Raw genomic sequence first — 27,712 nt, forward strand, 5'->3', positions numbered from 1 at the left:
AACCTATCCACTGGAATGAAAGTTGCACTCATACCACTTGAGATGGTTGGCAGTATACAGGTGTAATCAGTGCTCTCCTCTTCTTCTTTGCATGACTAACTTTCCTATTGCTTCTTGTGAGGATGAAGAATGATCAAAGTTCAATGACAATTGTCCTTATTCAATCATCTGAAGAAATTGGGGCGGACCTGCAACTTTCAAATTTGATAGTAGGCTTGTTCAAATGAGCATAACTTCAAAAGTTTTGATCTGTTTGCGACAAATGAGGTGTCAAACTCCGCGTAAATGTACACCGCTTCCACTCATATGCTATTCAGTATAATACGATTTGTCGTTTGAACTTGACAGACGAATTTCTTACCTGGTAAGTTACTTTTTGGGACCAGTTTATATGATTACAATACACAGCATTGTTTAAAGAAATCAGTGCTAAGTGCTGTTTGGAGTGCTGTGTTCATTTTGTCCACCTGTAGAACAGGGTTCTTTTTGTAGCTTAAAATGAGTAACCTCATAATGATCAAGAGTGCTGGATATGGTATTTCCAAAACCTAAGGGTATTAAATTAAGATTTCATTGACCATTATGTGCTTTAACTATTGAACTTTCAAGTTCAAATTTAAGTAACAAGTAATGACAAGTTCACATTGAAATGGTAGTGAGCTAGACAACAGCTCAGAGCTAAATAAGCTACCGTATTTCCCCAAATAATCGCTACCCTTTAAATAAACACCCCCCCAACAGTTTTTGCGATTAAAATAACCCTCAAACTAATGCCCCCGAACAAAGGGCCCAGACATGTTTTTGACTGCAATATAACAAATTTCACCTGAAAAGTTCATGAAAACATGTGTAAATTCTCACAACACTTACATTTTTCAATGGCCGCGACTGAGTAGCCATCAGAGTCTGCTCGCAAACCCTGAAGTGATTGATCCCAAGCAGGGCCGTAGCAAGCGGGGCGGCCGGGGATGCCATGGCCGCCCCACTTTTTGAGAAAGCCTTGGGATGTCCCATACCATTCCTCTTGTGTGTTAGCTTTATTTGTCTCAATATTTGAGTGCAAACGCTGCCAGGTCATGCTCCCCTCCGACTCACCTTAAGTCCACTGTTGGTAACCCACGCTTTAGAAAGGGTGGGTTTGAGAGGTCCACAAAATGCTTAAAAGGGTGGGTTTGAAAAATTTCTGGTTAAAATGTGTGTCCAAATATAAAGGGTGGTCACTGATAAAAAAGGGTGTGTTTAGAAGTCAACAATTGCAAACTCAAAGCTTACTGTAATTTCCGATTGAATGACACTTAAATGAAACACAAAAAACATTGAAATCCCATTCTGTAGTATTTGGTCATCTAAAATTTCAATATGTAATTCTCTTTGGATGCAAATCTGCACCTCCTGGACCACCATAACCACTTATCTATGATTAGTAACCACGCTTGTAAAGGGTGGGTTTCGGAGTTTTGGTATAAAGGGTATAAAATAAAAAGGGTGGGTTTGAAATAAAAAGGGTGGGTTTGTATCACCATTGCCAACTATGAAGTCTTATCCAATACAGAGCAAATTTATACTTACTGTGTCTCGAGTCAATTTCTTTCTACAATTTTCGCAGGTAACAGGAGCCTTTGGACATATTGAGTTATGTGTCTGTGAATAAGATAAGAAGACTATTTATACATTTCTTGAAATGTTGCTATGGTTACTAAGATGGCTAAAAATGGAATAAAGTGACACTACAAGCTTTAAAAGAAAATGCCTGTTAAAACATATTTTCATGAAATTAATATGCTGTAAAGAAAAAAGCAAGGTACACCAACTTAATGTGGGGAAACAAGTAAAATGCAGACTAGATGGACTGCGGTTCTCGGATGTCACGGTGATGCCTCCACCAAAGGGAGCAATGTGGCACTCAAAAGTTGATACAAAGCTTCAAGCCTAACAGAGGAGACTGAATTTGACCTCAGATGACACCTGGATGGCCCCAAAACAACCTTCCAATGACACCTGGGTGACCCCGGATGACCTTCAAAAATTTTGGCTGTAAATAGGCCTACCCACCAAGTTTCATGCCCATAGGACAAATATTAAGAATTTGACCTAAGATGACCCCAAAATGACCTTTCAAAAAAGCATAGAATTTCCTGACCCCAATACACCTTTTCACCCATCACTGTACATTAGCACATTATGCAAATTAGCTAGTACTTCATTTGCATATTTTGCGCAGAAATCTACTGCATAACAATTGTATTCCACCAAAGTGCATCACAACATGACATACCACTTCCGAGAAATAGCCTTCTCAAATATGTGACGGACATTTTAACAAAATGACCTTCCAAAAATTTGGCTCTAAATGTTGACTGTACCCACCAAGTTTCATGCCTATATGATAGTTTTTACTAATTTGACCTCAGATGACCCCTGGTGACCCCAAAATGACCTTCCAAAAATTTGGCTCTAAATGTTGACTGTACCCACTAAGTTTCATGCCTATCCACCAGTTTTTACTAATTTGACCTCAGATGACCCCTAGTGACCCCAAAATGACCTTCCAAAATTTTGGCTCTATATGTTGATTATGTCTACCAAGTTTCCTGCCCATGTGACTGTTTGTACTAATTTGACCTCAGATGACTCCTGAATGATCTTGGATGACCCCGAAATGAACTTCCAAAAATTTGGCTCTAAATGTTGACTGTACCCACCAAATTTCATGCCCATACGACAGTTTTTACTAATTTGACCTCAGATGACCCCTGGGTGACCCTGGATGACCCCAAAATGACCTTTCAAAAATTTGTATCTAAATGGTGACTGCACCCACCAAGTTTCATGCCCATACAAGTTTTTACTAATTTGACCCCAGATGACCCCTGAGTGACCCCAGATGACCCCAAAATGTCCTTCCAAAACTTTTGCTCTAAATGTTGACTGTACCTATCAAGTTTCATGGCCATACGACAGTTTTTGCTCATTTGACCTCAGATGACCCCTGGATGACCTCAGGTGACCTTGACCCCCTAACCAATACAAACATGTTCTGCCTGGGGTCAAGATGCACCCACCCACCAAGTTTGAGGAACGTGCGACCCCTAGTCTCCGAGAAAAGAGTTTCTGACCATGACCCACCTATCCTGAAAATCTGAAGTCAATCCGTCCATCCATGCCCGAGATATAGCCTCCGGACAGAAGGACGGATGGACGGAAGCACGGAAGGATGGACATTGCAAAAACAGTATGCCTCGCGGTGGAGGCATAACTAGACAGTATGCAGGGGGACAAAAACAGCAAATGTAGGCATAAGAAGTAGGCAAAGTTTGATAGCCAAAAGTTACCAGTTCCAAGGCCCACAGAAGTGTTAAACCTGCAAAAACAACAAGGATCAATGGGAATACGAAAGTGCACTAGAACGAATGCAATATAAACAGACACACTAAACCAAACAACCAGTGTAGGCACAAAAACAGGCAAAGTTCGATGGCCAAAAATTGCCAATTCTAGAGCCCACAAAAGTGTCAGGAAAACAGTACAAAAGTACACTGGAAGTGATGAAAATCACTGTGCACATACATGTAGTAGTCAAACAAAACCAAACAGACAAAAAAACCAACCTATAATATGCACCTACCCAGATCCACCACAAAATCCACTTAATATTACAATGACAATGTCCTAATCATCACAAACATGGATGTCAATCCTGGGTTGGGACAGGGGTCATGTCCTTCCACTTTTCATAGAGGGGACATAATAGTAAATCCTGCACACACACATTTTGGTACTTTACTCATAAAGTCACAAGAGTATGTACAATTTAGAGGAGCAAGTACAATATTTCAGAGCCACATTGAGGTCTGAGCTACTATAACAGTCAGAATTAATAGGTAAATTTTCACGGGAAAATTTTCTGGACAGGTGACACCCATGGGCGCAGACATATTAGCATTATGGAATGTGACCCGAGCACAGCGGGTGTTCTTCCAATGTATTTGAATAGGAAGAATTCCTCCTTTGAGGCAAAATAAGTTACTTGTCGCAAGTTAATAATGTTATGGTAAGAGTTTCCGTAGATAAATATTTTTTTCCGTAGATAGATATTTTTGAAATTACGTTTTGATGATATTGTGAAAAAATTAAGATAACATAATATACAATAAATTTGCAATGCACAAATTTCTATCAAAATTGCGGTCAAAAATACTATTCCAATTCAAAATTACTAAGACTTGAATAGCGAGGTCACCGCCGGGGGTCAGAGATCAGACTCGAGGTTACACTCACATTGATACGCATTGGTCACGTGTCCAGAAAATTTTCCCGTGAAAATATACCTATTAATGTTGACTGTATAACCAATAAAAGTGTCCAAATGTGCACATAATGGCTACAATTGGTGCTCCCATTTTGAAGAAAAAAAACAACGTATGGGGGCACATGCACATTCAAAGGTCCACATTTTGGAGGTTTATGATATGATTTATTTGTAGATTTTTAGAGCACTATTATTGCATTTTTAGAGCTGATCTTATCAGTGGCATTAAGGACTTTTTCAAAGGGAAGGAGCAAGGCAACTTTCAAGGGTTGAAATTTTACGAACATTTTCAAAAATGGGCTACAAAGTACAAAACAAGGCCTAAAATTCTTAAATATCAGGACCAGCAGCATCTCACATGCATGGGGGCAAGAGTTTGCACAGTGAAAGGCAGCTGCCCTGGCCCTTGGCTATACCACTGTCCTCTATGCTTTGCAATCAGTGGTGTAGCCAAGGGGGCAAAGGGCCGTTTCGCCCTGTGGGGCATCTCCCCCTCTTCTGTGGGATGCTGACCCAATGATATTTGAGATATTTAGGCCCTTTTTTTTTAAAGTTGTTTGCATCCACCTCTCCCCCATTCATCCCTTCTGAAAAAATAGTATGTACCTTCATATTTTTGTAGACCTCTTCCTCACCACAATTCCTACATCTGACAGACCTCATAGGACAGTCTTTCTCCAGATGGTATGCAAGATCTGCTCTTCTTAGAGACTTTCCACATCCTGCCTTCAGACATTTGATCAATTCAAACTCACATTCAGCTTCATGCTCCTGCAATATAATTGTTAAAGAAGTTTTGTTGAACTCAAGAGTAAATCAAATTCCAAAATAAATGCCACAGCAACATGGCAGAAAAGATTCTCCAGACTCTTCTGAACATTTTGATATACGATTTGTCCATTTGAAACATCTGTCCTATGAAATCGTTAAATAGAGTACTTTTGACTGCATTGCCCCTATACTGTGTGCTGCTTTTTTATTTGTAGTTTCAAGAAGGCTATCATAACAATCATGTTTGAGAATTCTTTATATTCATAGATGTTTTCCTCAGTCTTTATTTACCAGAAAACCTACTCCATTACAACTTCTGCTGGTTGCTGAAGTTATGAATAGTATGTGTCCACATTGCTGTATCTTTATATGGTCCCCATGGTGTCTTGTTTCTGCAAGTCCTATTATATGCCACTTCAATGTTTTCTACTTTCTCCAGGCAGGAGGGTATTAAGATCTTCATCCATTCCCAATGTCCATACATTTATATACAATGTATGCATATGAAGAGCTTATTTCCAAACCGTGTTAAGTCCACAACCACATGTTTCTCATTTACTTGTGTGATACAATCACAATTACTTTGACAAGTTTGATATTAGCAACAATGAGTTGTACCATCAACAAGCCATTATTTACCACAACAATGCTGATTAACAATATGCAGACTATTGTTCTCATTTGGGAACCAAAGGCCTCACACAGTATTGTTACTGTGCATCCATCCACTGTTTGCTTTGTAATGGTGCATCCAACTGTAATTATAATACCTATAGCATCATAACACATTGCAATATCGCACAGGTAAATCAGAAACATGTGTTTGTGGACTTAACACGGTTTGGAAATAAGCCCTTCATATATAAATCTGTGTGGTTCCTGAAGATATTTCCATCAGACTTGGATCTTCCTTGCGGTATTGGACCCAATTCGTCATCCTCTGCTTTTTTACCACAAATATCAATGATCCCTGGTTTTCCTAGTTCCTTCCATTGAGCTGAGCCAATTATATCCATGGGCGTTTCAGTCTCTTGTTTGTCTAATATCTGTAATTGATAAACAGTGTGTGCCTACTATACCACATTGGCATGGCGAGTTTGGAGACTGAGGTTAGATGAGAACCTTGGACTTCTGCCAGATCTATTGGAGCTTTGAAGTCATGTTCTTACTTCTGCCAGGAGGTTCAAACAACCCCTCCTCTCTTTAGAGCGAAATGCCCCAAGGTGGCTGACATCAGGGTTATAGCTAGCCCAAGTTGAGTGCCGGCTAATTTTACTATCCAAATAGAGTGCTGGCTCGGGTCACAATCTTTTTAGTGAACATGAGGGATCAGGGAATAGGCAAGGGGGTATACCCCCAAAATGTTTTTTGGTTTTTTACACTTTTTATGATGAATAAAACATTTTTGGAAAAATAAAAAAAATAAATAAATAAATAATTTTTTTTAGTGCCGGTCAGCGCCGGTTACCCCCGACCGGCGCCGAACGGCGTGGCTATAACCCTGGCTGACGTGGAGTGTTCAACCATGTGACGGGTTGCACTGCAAGTTACCAATACATGTAGGAGACATCTCTAAACCTCTCCAAAGATCCAGACACTTTGAACTGACCTGACAAACTCTAATATATCTTATAATATTTTGTAACAGCAAGAAGAACAAGGCAACCCATGGATCACAAGTGTTGCCTGTTAGCAGGTTAACTTGGGCAGTTATTTGTTTCATGTTAACTTGGGCAGTTATTTGTTTCATGTTTTCTAATATGTTTTATTGTCTTACCCAAGAAGCACTCCACTGAAGTGATTAGGCAACGTATCTCTAAACCTCTCCAAAGAGAAGCACCATTACCTTAAGAGTAGTGGGCAGAATGCAATGAGTACTTGGTCTCATAATTAATATGGGTCTGTGGATCAGACATACAATGTATAGCCACTATTACGTAGTAGATAAAGGGTGAGAAACAGACCATTACCATAGATAATCGGTGTCTTGTTGAGGTTTCATACACTCTTATATCAAAGCAGCCAATCAGAAAAGCTGTTAGAAAAGTACGAAACATGCATTGATTGTGTATATTGTGCACTCGCAGCATTACTACGCGCAAGAGTGTTTCAGCAGCGTTCAAGGCGTCGCGTAGGATTGATTCATTTTTCGGGCGGGTTGATGCATTGAGATTTGGTTCTGTTTTCCAACATTTTTAGTGATAATTTGTTATATAAAAAAAGTAAAAATCACGTGTTTTTTTCTTCTCGTGTATGAAATAGATTAATAAACTTGTATTACTTATTGCTCGAGAAATTAGACAAAATAATGCACTTGTGCTGATGTTGATGCGTCTTATGCACTCCCCCTCTTCGGGGCTCGTGCATTAGACGCATCAACATCAGCACGCTGCGGCATTATTTTGTCTAATTCTCTCCCAATAAGTAATACGCGTTCATTAACCTATAAAAAGTTGTGGGTTTTTTCCCAAAATAAAAACACCTCGAGATAGTGTAATATTCTTCCCATGTGTCCTGCGTGCAAGTCTATTTAATGACAAATGCAAGTGATTTAATCAAATCAATACAGAATTGATCTCAATTGACAATTGTATTTGAAGTGGTTTGGTAGGTTATTCACTTGCTTTAATCCGCTGGAGTTTATTCACCCCGTGACCATTGTTATTCAAATAATTAATGAATAATGCAAATTTTATGGACTACAATCTGTTTCAACACCATGAAATTTATATCTTAGAAAAATGTGAGTATAAGCAGATATTTGAAAGCCCTAGTAACGTTGTGTCCAATGGTGCTCCCCATTATGGGTAGGTCACAGCAAGGCTTTGCACCCCAGCCTCTTGACTTGTAATGAGTACCGCAGGTTAGTTTAAGCTCCCTGGTCGGGTAGTATCCCGGGGTTCTTGCCTAGCAGCTAATTTGCATGGACCGTTGAGCGTTTTTGGGTTGGGCAAGGATAAAGGCAGATTCCTTCTAAAACCAATGGCAAGTTTATATACATGTACTGAGTTTACATTCAACTAAACGGTTACTTTTTATTTATGAATATTTACTTCGTTATGCTAATTAAAATTTAATTACTGTTATACGGACTGCAGGAACCCTCTATAATTTTCTCTTGCCATGTAACATTTGCATTTAAATCGAGATGTAAATGCATTTTTTCCAAATAATAGTAACCAACTCAGATTCTACATGTATGTTGTGATCCTTTCCATAGTGTTTCTAGAATGTCCATGTATTCCTTTTGTTTAGCTCGCTGCCCGAGACCGTTATCTTGAGCTATTGTGTTGATAACGGTCTCTGGGCAGCTAGCTACCTCCATTACTCTAGGTAATGGTCGAGGCAATGAACCTCAAACAAAAGGAATACAATGGATAATCTGTGAATAGAAAAGGGCTAGACGTATATCTAATTAGGATAAGTTGGCATGCAATGAGCACTTGGTCCCATAATTTATAAGCATCTGTGGATCAGACATATAGCCACCATTAGTTACCTTAGGATAAGTTGGCAGAATGCAATGAGCACTTTTGGTCCCATAATTTATAAGGGTCTGTGCCTGTGGATCACACATATAGCCACCATTACCTTAGGGTAAGTTGGCAGAATGCTTGGTCCCGTAATTAGCCAATTAACAAAAGTACGTAATTTGGTAGTTCATTTGAGTGTTTTAGTGCAATTGGTGCAAAATCTCAATAGAAGTTAAACAACCACCCTGCAACACACCCTAAGATGATGTTCAGCATTACATTGTATGACTGTTGTTATACACTCACTGTGTAATCTGTGAACGAGCCTTTCCAATTACAACCATCATTTACACACTGCATATGAAGCGTCTTCAGCTCTTTTCTGGCATGAAAATCAGGATAAATCTGTAAAAAATGAAGAGGAATTGAACATTGATCAAGATACACCTTTCACACGCCATTGACAAAGATAAAATTGCTCAAAAGATATACAATAAAATGGGATTATGGTGGCCAATGGTACTTTGACTCATGAGGTTGGGGGTTCAAACCCTGGAGATGTCATCATTCATGTACTTTGGCTAGTCCCTTACATCTTATTGCCTCTCATATGTGTACAAGCTATGGTGGCAATGAAATCTCTATGCTGCACACCCTACTGCAGCATAGTATACGGAGATCAGGGTCTTAGCTAGCCACCCGTCTGGCCGGGGCAAAATTAATGCCTTTGACAGATGCTATATTATAAACTGTATGTTTTGAGAAGCTAATTGACCTTTTTAGTAGATCCAATTTGTAGAACAAGGCCATATCAGCACATATTTGAACTCTTTGAACCCCAATGGGCTATAGATGTCTGGTAAATGTTTTAAAGGTCAAATTAGGACAGGCAATTTTATTCAAATGACGGGCAACCCTCAATTTCTAGCTAAGACTCTGACGGAGATACTCTGGCCTGAAAATTAAGCTCTATATTACTTGAATAATTAATTTACAGTCTGCATCTATAATTTGATTTACAAAACCACAGCACTAAACATTTTTCTCAATTTTAGGAATAGTTAGATATTTTACAACCCGAGTGACATAAAAGATATATTCTAGATAATATTCTAGATATGCCTACTGGTCATAAAATTATTTCTTATTTAATATGCATTGTATACTTTGAATTTTGCATTGGTAAATCTTGTATTTTCTCTACTTACAAGGCTTGTTTGTCTTTGTTCGTTTTTTTTTTTTAATGTATTAAATTTTGTTTTGCTTATTGTAAAATTGAAACATTATGTATAGGGTGCCACAACATCACGCTGTGCGTTTGGTGGCATCCTCATCCTCTGTTTCTCATACTTTTGTCATATAATTTTAAATGTTCCACATTGTTTTATACAAGAAAATATTATTCTGTATTATGTTAACATGTATTTTGAATGGATGAAATAAACTGAACTGAACTGAAGTGAAGTGAAGAGTGGAAGTTTGCAATTTTAGACCAATACATGTACATAACATAGTATTCCTTTATGCAGTATGATGGCGGGATTTCCCAGTTCTATTTTAATACTGGAAGGTAATCCCCTTTAGCTCCAGAGCTTTACATATCTCAAATTCTGAACCTGTTGTGAACCCAACTTATTGCTACAGACTTGAAGGTGACATAATCAAGCTCTCCAGACTAGCTTTATAATACAGAGCGAGTCAAAATGATCTGAACCCAACTTTATAACAAAATCCTAAACAACCTTAGCACTCATGATACTTAAATCTATTAAAATTGTAGGATAACCTAGACTGTTATGTGGTCTTTTATGTGTCAAAGTTGTCCGAATGTATCTCTTTTAGATTGCAAAATAAGATCTTTAAAAAAATCCCAATAAAACAAGTTGCACATGGATGTTCTATTATAGAATCAGTCTTTTCATTATGACACTGCATATTTTGTACAAAATTCATTCCATACAATACATGAAAGTGATTTCAGTAGTCTTTTGAATAAAAATGTATTGATTATTGTTGAATTTTGTTTTAGACCATCAAAAGAGGGGGTGGGACTTAGCAAGTGAAGTCAATTTGTAGTTCAGTATTTCTGCTTTGAAAGCATTTTGCAAGCTTTAAAATGACACCTCATTTGCTAAAATTCAGCATACATTTATATTTTATAAGCGAAAAAGCATCCCAAGATCTTATCATTTATTTGCTGTATATTTGTATCTATATATGTTGAAAAGCACTTTGTCTCAAAGTCTCCCATTTGATGTGCTGTATCACATAATTAGGTATGTCATAAGTACTCCAGGAGACACCAATAGGTATAGTTACATTAAAATTGGTGTATCTTTTGATTGAAATAACCAATGTCTAATCTAAAACTGAAAGGAGCACGTACACTCTGTCATAAGTGTTGAATATTTGTTTTATTCAGGGTGTACACAATTCCAGAACAACTTAATGCAGTATGGGTACAGATCATTTTGACCCACCCTGTATATGTTCAGGTCCTTGGTGATTTCCCTAACATAATTAGCATCCCGAAGTGTTACATAAAAGAATTTTAAATAAATAAAATAAATTTAAAAAAATTAAATTAGAAAAAATTAAAAAATAAATCAATAAAATAAATAAAATAAATAATATTTATAAATAAAATAAATAAAATAAATAAAATAAATAAAATAAATAAAATAAATAAAATAAATAAATAAATAAATAAATAAATAAATAAATAAATAAATAAATAAATAAATAAAAACTGTAAAGCGAGATCGACTGTCTACAGTCTATGATGGTTGCAAAAAAATATCTGCATGGAAAATTACCAGTTTGATTTTATACAAGCACCTTTAAATTACTCACTTTTAAAACACCCTGGATGAAGATATTTTTGATCAAATACAGTCATCGTACTACAATCACATCTTGTATGCATTAATATTAGGTACCAGTATAAACACCTGAATACAATTTTATTATGAAAATATTACTTTTCCGTGAGGTGACGTAGTCGTACATATTGGCATTGCTTCCTATCATGCGACATATAAGCATGTGGGTTTTTCCATTTTGCTAAATTTAACTTTTGTGTCTGATTTTACAATGTTTGTTATTTCCAAAGGGCATACTGAATAAAAATTCCTTTAAAAGGAATAGGGCGGGCAAATGAAAAATTGTCAAGAGAAATGAAAGAATGAGTAAGTCTTCACAATTAAAACAGGGAAAATATGACACAACATCGATTTCCAATGGGGAATAACACAAAGCGTATAAACAAAGTTAAAAGAGTTTTTAACTTTATACGTTTAAATACGTTTGTTATTCCCGCATTGGAGGTTGTGTCATATTTTCCCTGATTTTAATCTTATCTATTGCTTATCCTTTGTTCAGGCTCTGCTGGTCAGTTGGAACAGATTTTCCCTGTTTTTATGTTAACCCTTCACATTATAACAGAAGACGTTTTATGTTTACATTTTATATAAAACATTGTTATAAAACTTTTGTAGATAATAGTTATTTAAAACATTTTCTTAATCATACCTAGAGGGTTTTTTTATCATCAGATAGAAAGACTTCTGCTCATCTTCTCTGGTGAGACAACAGGGCTGGGGTATCTTTCCATATCAAAGTTTAAAAATCTGTCATTTCCTCAATATGTTGTTTTAATACAACTTATGAGGGGAAAAGTTTGATTTTACAATATTTCGATATTATTTTTTAACTTTGTAACTTTATTATGATTAATTACTGTATTTCAAAGCATCAAACTATATCATTATTTTGTCCCAACAAAAATAATCCAGAGAATAAAATATTCATTCATATGTTTATTTATTTCATCCAACCTGGGCCATTTCTACTGGTGCACATGCATTCTAATAATTTGTCTATAATACCTTATACAAGCATCAGCAAGCACTATTTGTCACAAGATTTGAAAAGTAAATAGCCTATGTACACACTGAACACAATGCACATACAAGCTGTATTTAAGTACATGCGGAAGCTATCAGTACAGTATAAAATGATATTTATGACCTTCACGATGCTATTAATTTAGCCCAAAGATTAGGAAAACTAGCAAAACTGGTGAACTAGTACTGTTCAAATAAAACATCTGCAAATCTTGCTGCAATTTCCAAATAGTATTTCTATTACTTAAATAATTATTTTTGTTATTTCTTTTAATACAAACACATTACTGCCTATGACGACTTTATCGTATTACTTGCATATCAAATCAAGTAATAATTACAAAACTCGCCGTAAACTATCACCTCTATGGGTGTTTGGGATATAACCGGCACAAATATTTTCTCAACACTGCGGCATGTGAAAAAGTAGGTCAATAGTCAGAGAATATAGGGCACCCGCCCAAAAAGAATCTACATTAACTTTATTATACACTCTGTCTTGTTTCACTGCTCTGTATGTGATGTTTGTGCTAGGGCTCAACCGATATGGCATTTCTACCAATCCGATGTCAATATTGTAATATCGACCGATATCCGAAAAAAAAATTTAAAAATTAATTTGGTTTTTTTAAAGTTTTTGGCTACTTTCAAGAACCACTGGGTGTATTTCTGAAGTGCTAGGATCATCCACAGTTAATTTGAAAAAAAATGGATGAAAATTGCAAAAAAATTTCAGTTTGTTATCCTTAATATGCAAACCATTAACAAATGTTTACCTCTTTATGTATCACATATGTGAGTGGACACTACGAATGAGCCGTAAACTCTTGCAAATTGTATTCTGAATTACAGTGTAAAATATACGTAAAGGTCGTATTCATAGGTATCTCCATTCGGCGTGACAAGTATCTCATCAAACACTGTTTACACCGATCAATAATCCTATTGCTGAAGAGGATAATAAGCTTCTATCTATTTGTTTGCTTTGGCTAAATCCTGTTCAAGTGGTGGATAACAAAGCATTGTATTTTGTCTAGGTATGTATAACCAACAATTAACAATGAAATGAGAGGACATTCCTGAACCTCGTTGACTTCGGGATGATTTGAAATGACCGCCAATTATGACTGTTTGATATTTATTACAAGAAATGTGGAAAAAGAGACACATGTAGAACAGAAAAAAATTACAATTTTGTTGAAGGAACAGATTTCAACAAACCATAACCCCGCTTCTGGATATCATTTGAAGTCAACTGATATACCATTTTAAAGCTTATGATGTATATTTTCTAAAGACGAAATAAAACAAAATTGACCAGGGCCGACTTTACGGCTGATTTGTGGTGTCCAATCACATATTATAGATGCATTGGTTTTCCATGCATTTATAATATGTGATACATGAAGAGGTATACATTGGTTAATGGTTTGCATATATATTAAAGATAACAAACCATTTTTTTTTTGATTTTTTTTTCTTCAAATTAACTGTGAATGATCCTACCACTTCAGAATAGGTCCAGTGGTCCTAAATCACCGAAAACTTTGGGGAAAAAAATTAATTTTTTTAAAGATATCTGATCCGTTAATATCGGGCTGATATGATAATGATATCCAATCTGATAATCGGTTGAGCCTTAGTTTGTGCATTTGTGTTTGTGGGTGAGAGGTGTTTATCTGATTGTATTTTCCAGGTGTACATTGGGTGTTTGCACCCGATGTCAAAATTTGCAATTAGGTCTTTGTGACAAAATGAGCTTGATATAGCAGGTTTATTATTATTACTATTATTATATTACTATATTGAAAATAAGTTTCACTTATGTCAAATATGAATTAAGGTTATAATTAGCCATGGTTAGGATAAGGCATGGGCACAGGGGCGGTGATAGGGGTGACATGTACCCCAACCTTTCAGCAAAATGAGCAATTTTTGTTCTTCATATCTGCAGCTACATTTTGACAATTTGGGCCAAATGTCCCCCACATTAAGGGATGGGCTTTGGGCTAGGTATATAGGGTTAAGGTTAGATTCAACATTACAAATTGTATTTCATTTTCATCTTAGCAAACCTAATATTTACAACATAGTGAACCTTCCAACATAGCAGACTGTAACCGCATGTAATCCTAGAATGTAATGTATCTGTGTGTATTTGACATGTTTTCTATTATTTGCATACTAGGTGTGGCTGTGTGAGTGATGTGTCTGTACTTACTACTATTTATAAATTGGTGCATATATGTAAAATCTTTTTTAAATCTAGTTTAATAAAGTTTTTTTCTGTTCATTCTTTAAAGGGAGAAGTCAACAAAATTTAAGCTAAACAAGACACAGGTTACTAATCCTGGAAATATAAGGGCGGGCTACCATTAAGGGATCTAAAATGAGCGTTTATTGCTTTTCGACAGTATTTTTTGTGGGACATGAGAGCACCTCAGACCTATCGAATTGCATTCTGAATACGAAGCATGTCTTTCTGATATCAAATAATTTTCATTTTTGAAAATCATAATATAATACAAATTTTATGACAAATTATAAAAATTTGATATTTTTCAAATTTTTGATATATAACAGTCCTCAAAGTAAATTATATAAATCTAATGATATATTCTTAAAGTGTATGTAGCAGGGAGGAAAAGCCGACGGTCAATTGAAAATTTTTACCTTTCATATTGAAGATATGGATTTTTTCCCAAAAAGACCTAATTTTTTTGGTGTTTTGGGAAAAAAATCCATATCTTCTATACTGAAAAGGTCAAAATTTTCAATTGATCGTCGGCTTTTCATCCCACCTACATACACTTTAAGTATAAATCATCAGATTTATAAAGTTTACTTCAAGTACTGTTAAATATCAAAAATATCAATTTTAATGATTTGCCATAAAATGTGTATTAAATTGTAATTTCAAAAAATCAAAATTATTTAATATCAGAATGACATTCTTCGTATTCAGAATGCAATTCGATATGTCTGATGTGCTCTAATGTCCCAAAATAAATACTGTCCAAACGTTCATACCCCAGCCCTTAACAGAAAGAAACATAGAATAGTTGAGGCACAGTTTTTTGAATGACCCTGGAATAAACACACAGCTACAATCGTGGATTTATTCATGACGCAATAGCAGCTTCCTATGGTGTGATATAGAAACGAAAGGGTTTTTCCATTCCCTCAAATTTTGCGGTGTCTGCTTTGACAATTTATTCACTTGTTTAGATGTGCAAATTTGTTGAACAGAATATAATAAATCTATTATAATATAAATACTTGTTGTAGAATGTGCATGGCATTGTGTAGTAATATGAACTAGCCTTTTTATTGGCACTTCTTGTCATTGTGGAACTGAATGGTTTTGGCATCCTTTACACCTCAACTGGTAACTTGGCTTGTTGAAACACCATCAGAATCTGTCTCCAGTGCTGGGTATTCTCAATATAAATATTTTGAACATAATACACACTGTACTAATTAGATGCCTTCCCGAAGGAAGTGATCCGTTTCCAAAGAAAATAAGCAGCCCTTTGGATGTTTGAGTTATTAAGGGAAATAAACTAGTCCAGCAATCCAAATAAAACAAAACTGAACTTGTATTCGTATTCAAGATCTTAATGACATTATTTATAGTCCCCTTTAATTTATTTTGCATACGTCTCAGTAGCGTAGCCCTGGTAGAGATATACAACCAGCGAAACCAAAAACCTTGATAGGACAAGGGTTTTACATATATACTATAGAGAGCAACAGAGAGAGAGAGAGAGCAATATTTATGACAGCGTTGGTGTATTGTCAATTAAAATGTTAATTAACTGTCCAAAATATTGAAGTATTTCACACTCACCTAGACAGCTAGGTAGGTGATGCAGAACTGTGAAAAAAAATCACACATCGACTGCTAGTTTAATAATATTGCCAACATATTACTTCACCATTCTCAATTGCAATGACTACTGAGAAAAGCATGATTTCATTTACGGCAGTTTTTCCCCATGTTTTTCTTCCTAATTTTTTTTTTCAAGAAAAAAAATCTTATGAGCACTCTGTACTTTATCCTTCGCTTTATCAGCTATTCCTAAAATGTACTGCTTCTGTCAGGCACCACAGTTGTCAGGCACACTGATAAGTGCCTTTAAGAAAAACCTATTTACAATGGTCAACATTATCTGGTAGTTCTACAATGTGAGACAGGAGAAAAACTTGGCAAATAATGCACTATTCAGCCCTTTTCAATGTCTAGCTCACATTTAATACAACCAGTCTTCACATGTCTATGTTCTATTTACGCCCATGATCCATGAATGTAGCCATGTAGGGCATTTTCAAACACCTGGTTTATAGTATACATGAAAATGATGCAATTACAGTCATGCCAAACATGAAATGTTTTCTGAACAACTAGGGGATAATCCCCCATTGCATGACAAAATTTATTTGGTGAGAACCATGGCGGCGGATGTGATGTGTGTCACATGTCTGGGTGAACATAAATAATCAATTCTGTATTATAGGCCCTGAAAAAAAATGTGAAAGTGATGCACCAAATTGGACCTTCAGTTTGCAAAAGTTTCCAATCCCCCTGTGTATGGATAACAAATCATCCTTTTAGCTTCTGTTTTGGACACTCAACTATATGTTTAAACAGTGGTGGCACCAGGAGGGGATGGGGGAAATTCCCCCCTAGAACTCTTGCCCCTCCCAGCTGGGGACAATTTTGAGCCCCCCTGAAATTCACTTAGCTGTGCTTATAAGCGGAAAGGGTATGTATAGGGAGGCCTAAATTGGATAGATCGAGAGATAAATATGCTTTTCTTCAAAAGCATGTAAAATGAAATTTGTGGTGGAAATTTGACATTTTCCCGAAAATCCCGGAGAAAATAACCATAATGACGAGTCACCAATCGCCAAAACAATAGCACAGCAATCCTTCTTTAGGGTATGACATTTGATGCAAGGAATTAAATGTGAAAACAGGTGCCTGTTTACCTGTTAAATCCAGGTTTAGGGTGCTTTTCAAAAGTTGATTATCGCCAGCTGAACGCCCCCCACTTTTGTTGGTCATTCGGGGGAAATCAGTCATTTCTTACACGCACCTTACACTCCTAATCAGACTCCATTCGGGGGAACTGAACAACCTGCCCCCCCCTCACTTTCAATGTGCTGCGACGTCACTGATTACCGCTGATGGTAGATGGTATACAGGCCACAATGCAGGCCCCCCCCAGCGTTTAACATCATGTTGTGTTACATCATTCTGTAATGGTAAAGTAGGCCATGTCAACAGAATGTCATCAGCTGGAACTAGAAAACATTTTTTTCTAGATGCCTATGACTATATGATGCTGCTTCAATTCAACCATTTGCTGGATTTTAGATTCATAAATCTTTTATTTTCTCTCATTCATGTTTTTTTTTATCTCTTTTTCTATAGGTTCATTTGAAATTCAATTAATTTACAGGCCTTAGATGTAAATTAGAACTTGTGTTTAAAAATTGCACTCCATGTAATAAGGGCAGTGGCATAGCCAGGCCTTTTTTCAGAAGGGGAAAAGGGGCACAACTTTCAAGGAGGATCAATTTGACGTAAATGGGCAAAAAGAGGGCTTAAAAAGTATAACAAAAGGCCTAATATATCAGGGCAGCCAGCATCCCCAGGGAGACTTCTGATAGAGGTAGCTAAATCCCCCCCCCCCCACCTTTCTGCCCCTTAGCTATGCCACTGAATTAACTGTTTTGAAAGGCAAATTATTTCATAGATTTAAGGCCAAGTAAAAAAAAGAACATGTATATCGTCCAGACTTTTTCAAAAATCGGTGAGGGAGGTCCTTATTATTTGTTATTGTGTTATTTTTTTACCATTCATTTCTGTGTAAAATTGCAATTGCAAAGTGTTTGTCAACACATCATAAAATTGGCGATAGAGGCCCCTTAATATTTTTGTTATTTCCCCAAAGCCCTAACCCTAGCTTGAAGAAAGTGTTTGCAATGTGTTTATAAATGATAATCAAGAACTTCTAAACGTGTCTTTTCATCATAACAATTTTAGAAACAGAGTAAGGAAGCAAACAGAAAAAATAACAAAAATATTTGAAAATCTCCAAAAATCGGTAAGGGAGGGAACGATATACATGGTTTTTATTTTACTTGGCCTAATCCCCAGAAATAATAGTGTTTAACTTGTTGTTGAACTTGGTTGCTGTTTTTTGGTTACTATGACTACTAGACCCCTCAATATACTAAAGTAGAGTCTGTATGACAAGCAGTGGGTGTGTAAATACTAAAGTAAGGTCAAACATTGCTGTGTTGCCCTCCGCGACCAACCTTAAATCTGGAAAAAAAAATTCTTAAATGACAACTTTTACAGATATTCTAAATCTCAAAAATTCCCACTAATTGAAAATGAATATTTTATTGCAAGACTAGTCTTTAATTATCTAACAATTATCTAGTAGTCAAAATTGACAAACATCCCTCATGGACAAAGCATTATATTAATTTTATATAAAAATAGTGAGATTTTTAAAAATGTTTGAATTTTTAAAAAAAATATAAAAAAACGCAGGCCATGTTAATGACCCTGGTAGTGATTGAGAATGCATGCCAAACACAAATTTTTGTCAGAACCACAAACCAGAACTCATTAGCTTTTTTCTAGAATTTTATCATCAAAATGACATAGAATATAGCGGAAACTTTCAAACTCTTATTTAGCAAATTATTTTGTTTTGTATTTAAAAAAAAATTTTGTCCCATTTTTGGAACTTTTCTACCCGATGACCCTTTTTCAACATTTTATACCCAACAACTGCCTTTTTAATTTTGTTATACCCAACGAGCCCCCTTTTTAAAATCATTTTATACTGATACGCCCTAGTCATGAGACCGGTAGTCAACATACCTGTCACATCAAAAGTTGAGTACCCCATGTATGCTCAAAAGGTTAGGGGAAAATTTTGGAGTACGAAATTTTGACCCAACCCATTCAAATCTCAAACTAGTACAAACATAAAGGTTACATAACTCTATGGTATGCCATGTTTTTAGATCATATAAAGGCAGCATTGCTCATTGCAACAATATTTATACCATGAGGGACTGGTCAACAAAAATGATTAATGCTGGCATTTGTTCAGACATGCAAAAGGCCTACACGTAGCCTATGGGAAACACTCTAGGAGTGATGTTGGACATACTCAGTGACAGAGAATGCTTTCCTTGTTGATAAACAAGCTAACCATGTCTCATAGTCACATGCCTTCTTGTTGACATTTGGGAAATCCCCATTTGCAGGTAATAGTCCATTTACTATAAGATGACACATGACCCTTTGGAAAAGTGCATACACAGGTTCCCCAGGGGAGACAAATGTCAAATGGTATAAAACTTTTGGAAAATGTGTGGTAGCTTTACTGAATGTTGAACTTTCCTGATATAAACTATGAATATATAAAAACAAACATGGTCATGAGCCATCTTATACGGAGACCAACTTGGCACATTACGGTACAGACACAGCTAGGCACATGATTAATTGCCCACTTCCCTGGCAAAATCCCCCAAAGAGGAACAATGTTCTTTTCTTCATCCCAACAAGAGTTACTTGATCCTCTCCAAAATTGTCTTACACTAAACATTGCTTCAGTGTTGCGTCAACCAATGGGGAAATCTCTTGACATGTTTCTTGCTATACTATGTATAATCTGCAGAAGCCATTAGTCAGATATAAGAGATGATGACATATGGTAATGACCGGGGGTAATGAGAGACTAGTTTTATAATAAACTACAGTCTGATATGAAATGCAAGATAGCAGCATATGTTGTATTCAGCTAATTGCATTGGGGCACCATACATGTTATATATTCTAGGTGGGGGTGCAATGGAGGGCAAAGTGAATTTAAAGGCCTGAAAATCTGCCTAGAATTTGGCATTTGCCCCCCCCCCCCAGTGGCGTAGCTGCCAGGGGGGCCCCCGCCCAGTGCAAGGAAAAAAGAGGAAAAAGGCGGGAGAAAGAGGAAAAAAGAGAGGAGAGAGAGTGAGAAGAGGGGCAGAGAGATGGAGAATCCATACGATATGCAATACCATACGATTAATATCAATAAGCATGGCAAAATTGTCTATTTGGGCCCCCACCCCCCCCCCCCCAGTACAGGGAAATTTGGTGGATTTGGCCCCCGCCCCATACAGGCTTGCCCCCTTGAAAAAATCTCAGCTACGCCACTGCCCCCACTCCCCCCCATAAAATTTTTTTGGAATACTCCAGGTTTCTTATTTTACCTGACTGTACCTGTGGGTACCGGGTGGAAAGGGTAATTTGAGGGAAAATGCTTTGCTCCCAGGGCTTTGCTCAAGAACACAACACAAATGCATGGCTCTACTAAGACTCAAAACTCAGAATTTTAAATTTAAAAATGAATCAAAACTCTACCATACAACATATGCCCCCTAGCATTTACAATAATGATACAATAAAGGAATTTCAGTTTGATTTGATACCTTTTCTTTGTCAAATATTCCTTCTTCATCTGGGCATACTGGACACTTTGGTTCCTCATTTTCAGACCTGAAAAACAAAAGTTGATAAACACATAAGGTGCAATTTGTGTGGTATACACAGGTAGTAAAAAGGTAGAGGTATTTTATTCCCACAAAATCGCGGCCCGGAGGCCGAATTACATTGTGCACAAAAAGCAAGACACTACAATGAGATCAGCATTAACAACATATAATTATAAATATAAACAAAAAATGAGATCAGAACACAAGGCAGCCAAAAAGAAACAGGACCACCAGCAAGGCAATGCAGGAGATTAGGCAGAATTATGAGGGGTTACTGTTATGTAACCCAACAAAGTAAGGGATGGACTCCTAGCAAACCTATGCGCAGAGCTGGGTGAGATTGGCATTGCTTCTTAATTGTCTACCATGAGCCTGATTAATGTGGAGAAAGGTAGACTGTAAAACATTGATCAGGGAAAGCCCTTTATAGAAGATTGAAACAAGCAATTCTTAAGGGGTACTACACCCCTGTGGTAAATTTGTGACTATTTTTGCATTTTTCTCAAAAAATAATAACACAGTGGTAACAAAAGTTATGTATATTATTGGGGCAAGGAATCCAATTACTACACTGAAATTTCAGTGACTCAAGACAAGCGGTTCAGTATATATGACAGGAAATGAGGTACATGCTAGTGGTACCTTATTTCGTATCATAAATAACGAACCGCTTGCCTTGGGTCACTGAAATTCCAGTGTAGTATTTCCAATAATATACATAACTTTTGTTACCAGTGTGTGATTAGTTTTTGAGAAAAATGCAAAAATAGACATACATTTATAGAGGGGTGTAGTACCCCCCTTAAGCAATCATGTTTACAATCACTGCTGATAAGCAATCATGAAAGCAATCATAAAGGCTCACTAGCCACCATTTCTACTGTAAGTAATTATACCCCTGGCGGAACTAGCATTCAATCTGATTATTAGCAATCATATGTGACGTCATATCAAAAGGAGACACTTTTGGGCAGGTTATCAATTCTGATGTTTTTACATATTTTGTTGAATACAGAGATATTTTGCTCCACAATGCTGTTTTCCCCAATGAAATCGGACATTCCTAAGCGAAGATATTGAGTTTGTAAGTTATGGTATTATAAAATTGGAAATTGAGATATCGGTCTTTAAAAATATTATTGACAATGTTGAGAGTAGGAATTACCTTGAAAAATGTCTCAAAAAATACAAGATGCCAGTTATATTCCGGTCTGAAACTATCACACATTATTTTTAACATTAATAACATAACAAATTCGCAACAAACCCAAATTGTGAAAAAAATCACCCCCGGTCAGATTTTTGACTATTTCTCCAATTTACGATCCTGCCCAAAAGTGTCTCCTTTTGACATGACATATACTTATAATTCAACAACTCCTCCTATACCTTTGTACAGGAGCCAACCGTTGTTAATCTGTGATGAATCCACACTTTTACTGTAGTGTATACGCGAACGTGAGCGAGACTACGCGTTACGCGAGAGCGCGTAAAATTCATCATGCCTGGAACCTTTGTGCGTATGCAAGCTTACAAGTTGAATTCAGTATTTTCAGATAGCGGCTAAATTTTGCCGTTTTATTCTGTAGTTTTATTGATGATATTAACAGAGAAATCATCGAAGTTTTTGTAAGGCTTAGTGACAATGATTAACTGACATTTCCCCGTGAAATAATCGTGAATTATACGGTCTTTAGCTTCTTTTCGTTGTTGAAAGGTATTCAATCATAGTTTCATCGTTGTTCATCATCGTTTAACAACTCGCGTCGGCAGCGTCTGCGCAGTTTACTTCGCCGGGCAGCTAAAGCTGCCCTCGCAAGTAAACCACGCAGACGACGCTTGCCGCATCGTTGTTAAACGGTGATGAACAACGGTGAAACATGATTGAATCCCTAATGCAATCACATCCTTGATAAGCTATCATATAAAGCTATATATATTGCTAGCAATCATGATCACATGATAGGTCATGTCCTAGAGGCAAAAAAGAAACACACATAAAACACAAACAAAAGCTTCATTAAAACTAAAAAAAGGCAAACCTTGTCTCAAGCTTGCTCTTCACACAAGTTTCACAGAATCGATGACCACAAACAGTTTGAACCGGAGACCTCAAAAGCAACTTGCAAATCACACACTGCAGATGGCTAGGAAACTTCTGGGAAGTGATGAGGGCTTCTCTTTTGTAACCTGGCATTCCTTATAGTCACTCACTTCCACTTGAAATGTTTCAGGTACTTAATCCTTTTAAAATAGAGAATACAAAAGAAAATGTTAGGTGGCTATATATCACCTACTAGGACACATCAATTGACCAAAAACTAGTACCCCTGGTCTCAACCCATTGATGTCCTACCCATGCCTGAATTCACTTTATAACAAGGTGACAGGTTGTTCAATACCAGGTGCTTCTTCTCCACTTGATGATAGAAATCAAAAGTTGGCAATGTCTTGTTGTGCCAGAGTCAGTTCCAATCCAGGGTGGCCTTGTCTGCAAAGATTTTATTCAAGAGCTTGCTTTTCCCTCTGACATGGTGTTGTCCATCCTCCCGTCCATCCTGCACAATAAAGTGTTCAGACTGACAGTGACATTTTCGGGTAATTTTGTAGTAATGTACCCCGGTACCCAACCGATTATTGGCCGGGTAATCGAGTATGGTACCCGAAATTGCAACAAAAAAAAACCTTAATTCTCACTCCCCCTGGCATAAATATTCAGGTCCAGTCATACATGTAAAGTTTATTTTAAGATGTGGAAGCATTTTGGATTTGGCTCCAAATAGCCACTACTCACTAGGTCACACAATATCATATTCCCCTCATATTCAAATTTTTCAACAGATCTTATGAGTAATTCATCTGATCACAAACAAGGATTTCAAAAATCTTATATTTGTTTGTGCTTTTGATATCCATGTATGGCCTATTATATGGTCACTGAGTTATTCTACAAACACCTCATTATTGGTCAAAATTGCACAACTTTGGCTCAGGTGGTAACCTTGGGGATGAGCGACATATGCAGAGCTCATGCGTTTCCTTCAAGGGCGCTGGGCGGCGATTTGCTCGACCAACATTTTGATGCATAATCTGCCAATCTGATTATCGATCTGTTGCTATAATGTCAGATGATTGATTCAGCCACCCACTTCTGTGTTTCCGCTCTGCACGCTCTCAAAATGTAGACGCATCAACATTTCAGTACATGTATGAAAATAATTACTAAGTTGTACAATTTTAAAACCTATTTCATACATGTACACAAAAAATTCCATTTTTGCTAAAATTGTCACTTATCATGACTCAAAAAAGTGTGGAATTTGGGAAGCTCCTTCCCGTGAAATTTTGGTGTTTGGAGGGAAATTCTGGTATGGGGGGGGGGATTTGTGTCTTATTTGTATAAAAACATGCTATAAATTGTGGGATATCTAGCTTGCTTCCCAGAATCCCAGGAAATTAACATTTTTTTCAAGCTCTGTCACTTATGTTGTAAAATACAAGCATATGCATCAACCAAAACTCATTTTTAACCAAAAGTCATTTCTGATCAAATTCAAAAGTCACCAAAAATCACAATTTTTGACCCAAAATACCCCCACATTTTGACCAAAAATCATATTTTGACCAAAAGTCACATTTTTGACCAAAGCCTACATTTTGACAAAAAAATTACAATTTGGACAAAAAAATCACAAAAATACGGTACACATTTGACCAAAAAATAAATTTTGGCCTAAAAATCACATTCGACTAAAAATCACATTCGAACAAAAACTCACATATTTGACAAAACAAAAAAAACATTGTGACCAAAAAAACACATTTTTGACCCAAAAAAACCCAACATTTTGACCAAACATTAAATTTTGACCACAATTCATATTTTGTACCAAGAATATTTTGACCAAAAATCTCATTTTGACCCCCAAAAACCCCACATTTTGACCAAAAATTAAATTAAATTTTGATCACAAATCATATTAATAGGACCAAGAATCATTTTTTTTATCAAAAATCACATTTTGACCCAAAAAAAAATCACATTCGCACCAAAAAATTTTTTGATCAAAACAGAAACCTTGTTTTGACAAAAAAATGTTTGGGCCAAAAAAATAAAAACGCATTGTAACTAAAAATTAAATTTTGACCAAAAATCATATTTTTGACCAAAGATCACATTTTGACCAAAAATCACAATTTGGACCAAAAAATTCACAAAAAAATGTTTGCACCAAAAAAATAAAAACACATCGTAACTAAAAATTAAATTTTGACCAAAGATCACATTAAAAAAAAATGTAGATATTTATATAGCGCTTTATGCCGTAAACAGCCTCAAAGCGCTTTACATTTATTCCGCCGTTATTAGAATATGTCGGAACCACGTTTGCCCAAAGGGCGCAACACGGTGGCGGGACGGGACTCGAACCCACGCACGTCAAGCAAGCTCTCAGATTATGAGTCCAAGGCCGTAACCACTGAGCCACCGTGCCCTCCACCGTGCCCTATATTTTGGAACTTAAGTCACATTTTTGAACAGTAATCACATTTTGACCAAAAACTTGACCAACGATGTTAGATCACATTTTGGACCAAAAAATCACTGAAAATAAGTGAAATACACATTTGACCAAAAAATACATTTTGGCCTAAAAATCACATAAGGATCAAAAATCCCATTGGACCAAAAATCAAAATTTTTGGCCAAAATCACAAAATACATTTTGACCTAAATTAGAGAATAAATGATAGGAATTTTTTATTTTGCCTATCCTCTACCGTGTGATAGACGACAGGCAGGTCCAATATTTTGAGTAGTGGATGCCGGCGCAGCCGGTATCCACTACGATAAAATATTGGACCTGCCTGTCGTCTATCATAGGTAGAGGATCTAGGCAAAATAAAAATTCCTATCGTTTATTCTCATTCTTAGTCAGTTAAATATTATTTTAATAACTGTAAACAATTTTTTTAAGCAAAAACTAAGTTACCGTCATAAAAACTCCCTCATTATAAAATGAACGTAAACTTTTTACAACTTCACGTATTCTGTTGCGGCGTGACTGCTAGCGCGTCGCGTATTCCGCACTAGTCTCACGCATTACAGCGCAATACATACGCGCACCTCTACAAGCGTGTAAGGCATTATCAAGACGCATGATGACGTGGGGTCGTCTACGGCCTGATAAACGGCACCGAAATCTTGCGATTGTCCAATCAAAAATGTGTCTACGAACTAGACCACTCCCACTGACTAAGAATATCACATTGGACCAAAAATCAAATTTTGAGCCAAAATCACATTGGACCATAACATTTTTGACCAAAAAACACATTGTGACTAAAGATTAAATTTTGACCATGTATCACATTTTGGACCAAAAATCAAATGCTTTTTTTTAGAAACCATTAAAATCAATAGAAACCATGTTTTTTATAGTCACATTTTTGAACAGTAATCACATTTTTGACCAAGTAGTTTGCAGACTTGTTTGATACATTTTGAACCCAAAAATCTTTTTTATTAAAAATCACATTTTGGATTAAGAATCATATTTTGACCAAAAATCACATTTTTGACCACAGATCACATTTGACCAAAAATTGCATTTTGGGCCAGAAATCAGTGATTTGATGATGATCGAAATAGAAACCGTATTTTGACCAAAAAATTTTGGACGAAAAAATCACAAAAATACACATTTGACCAAAAATTGCATTTAACCAAAAATTACAATTTGTGACTAAAAATGACATTTTGAAACTAAAGTCACATTTTTGAACAATAATCACATTTTTGACCAAATACTTGACCAACAACAATACATTTTGACCAAAAATCACATTTTGGGCCAAGAATCATATTTTGACCAAAAATCACATTTGACCAAAAAATCACATTTTGGACAAAAAAAATATAAAAAAATACACATTTGTCCAAAAATTGCATTTTGGGCCAGAAATCATTGATTTGATGATGATCGAAATAGAAACCGTATTTTGACCAAAAAAATCAAATTTTGGACGAAAAAAATCACAAAAATACACATTTGACCAAAAATTGCATTTAACCAAAAATTACAATTTGTGACTAAAAATGACATTTTGAAACTAAAGTCACATTTTTGAACAGTAATCACATTTTTGACCAAATACTTGACCAACAACAATACATTTTGACCAAAAATCACATTTTGGGCCAAGAATCATACATTGAATTTTGACCAAAAATCACATTTGACCAAAAAATCACATTTTGGACAAAAAAAATCAAAAAAATACACATTTGTCCAAAAATTGCATTTGACCAAAAATTACAATTTTTGACCAAAAATGACATTTTGGAACTAAAGTCTGACACATTTTTGAACAGTAATCACATTTTTGACCAAATACTTGACCAATAATGCAAGCATCATTCAGAGGTTTTTACACAGTTAGCGTGATGTGTCGAGAAATGATGTCTTGCTGACTATACAGATGAGATGAGATGAGATGAGATAACAATACATTTTTTTTAAAGACCCAAAGCCCCCCCCCCCCCACTCCCCTGGCACGCGCCTGGTGAGTGAGCACATGTCAAATTCAACAACTCCGACCGACCATAGATTTTTTAATTGACCTTTTGGTAAATCCATAACCCTTTGCTTGAGTACACCTGAGAACTCGTCATTTGACGTCACGCCGAC

The 27,712-nt window shown here is 36.2% G+C and overlaps 1 protein-coding gene across 2 annotated transcripts in view; it reads right to left on the reverse strand.

The window, feature by feature from the left end:
- LOC140138764 (TNF receptor-associated factor 2-like) overlaps positions 1-27,712 on the reverse strand; it is a 44,427-nt gene that overhangs the window by 11,617 nt on the left and 5,098 nt on the right. Inside the window, exons 2-6 of one of the 2 annotated variants that reach the window (XM_072160529.1) lie at positions 23,066-23,267; positions 20,961-21,027; positions 8,860-8,958; positions 4,916-5,080; positions 1,570-1,641 (exon numbers count right to left, since the gene is read on the reverse strand). In XM_072160529.1, coding sequence (XP_072016630.1) covers positions 1,570-1,641; positions 4,916-5,080; positions 8,860-8,958; positions 20,961-21,027; positions 23,066-23,220 — 558 coding nt within the window. In that variant the 5' untranslated portion in view covers positions 23,221-23,267. Of the gene's footprint in view, positions 1-1,569; positions 1,642-4,915; positions 5,081-8,859; positions 8,959-11,406; positions 11,564-20,960; positions 21,028-23,065; positions 23,268-27,712 lie in introns of those variants that run through there. The other variant, XM_072160530.1, reaches the window with a different exon arrangement.

This window comes from Amphiura filiformis, chromosome 18 (genome assembly GCF_039555335.1).
Source record: "Amphiura filiformis chromosome 18, Afil_fr2py, whole genome shotgun sequence".
Taxonomy (NCBI): domain Eukaryota; kingdom Metazoa; phylum Echinodermata; class Ophiuroidea; order Amphilepidida; family Amphiuridae; genus Amphiura; species Amphiura filiformis.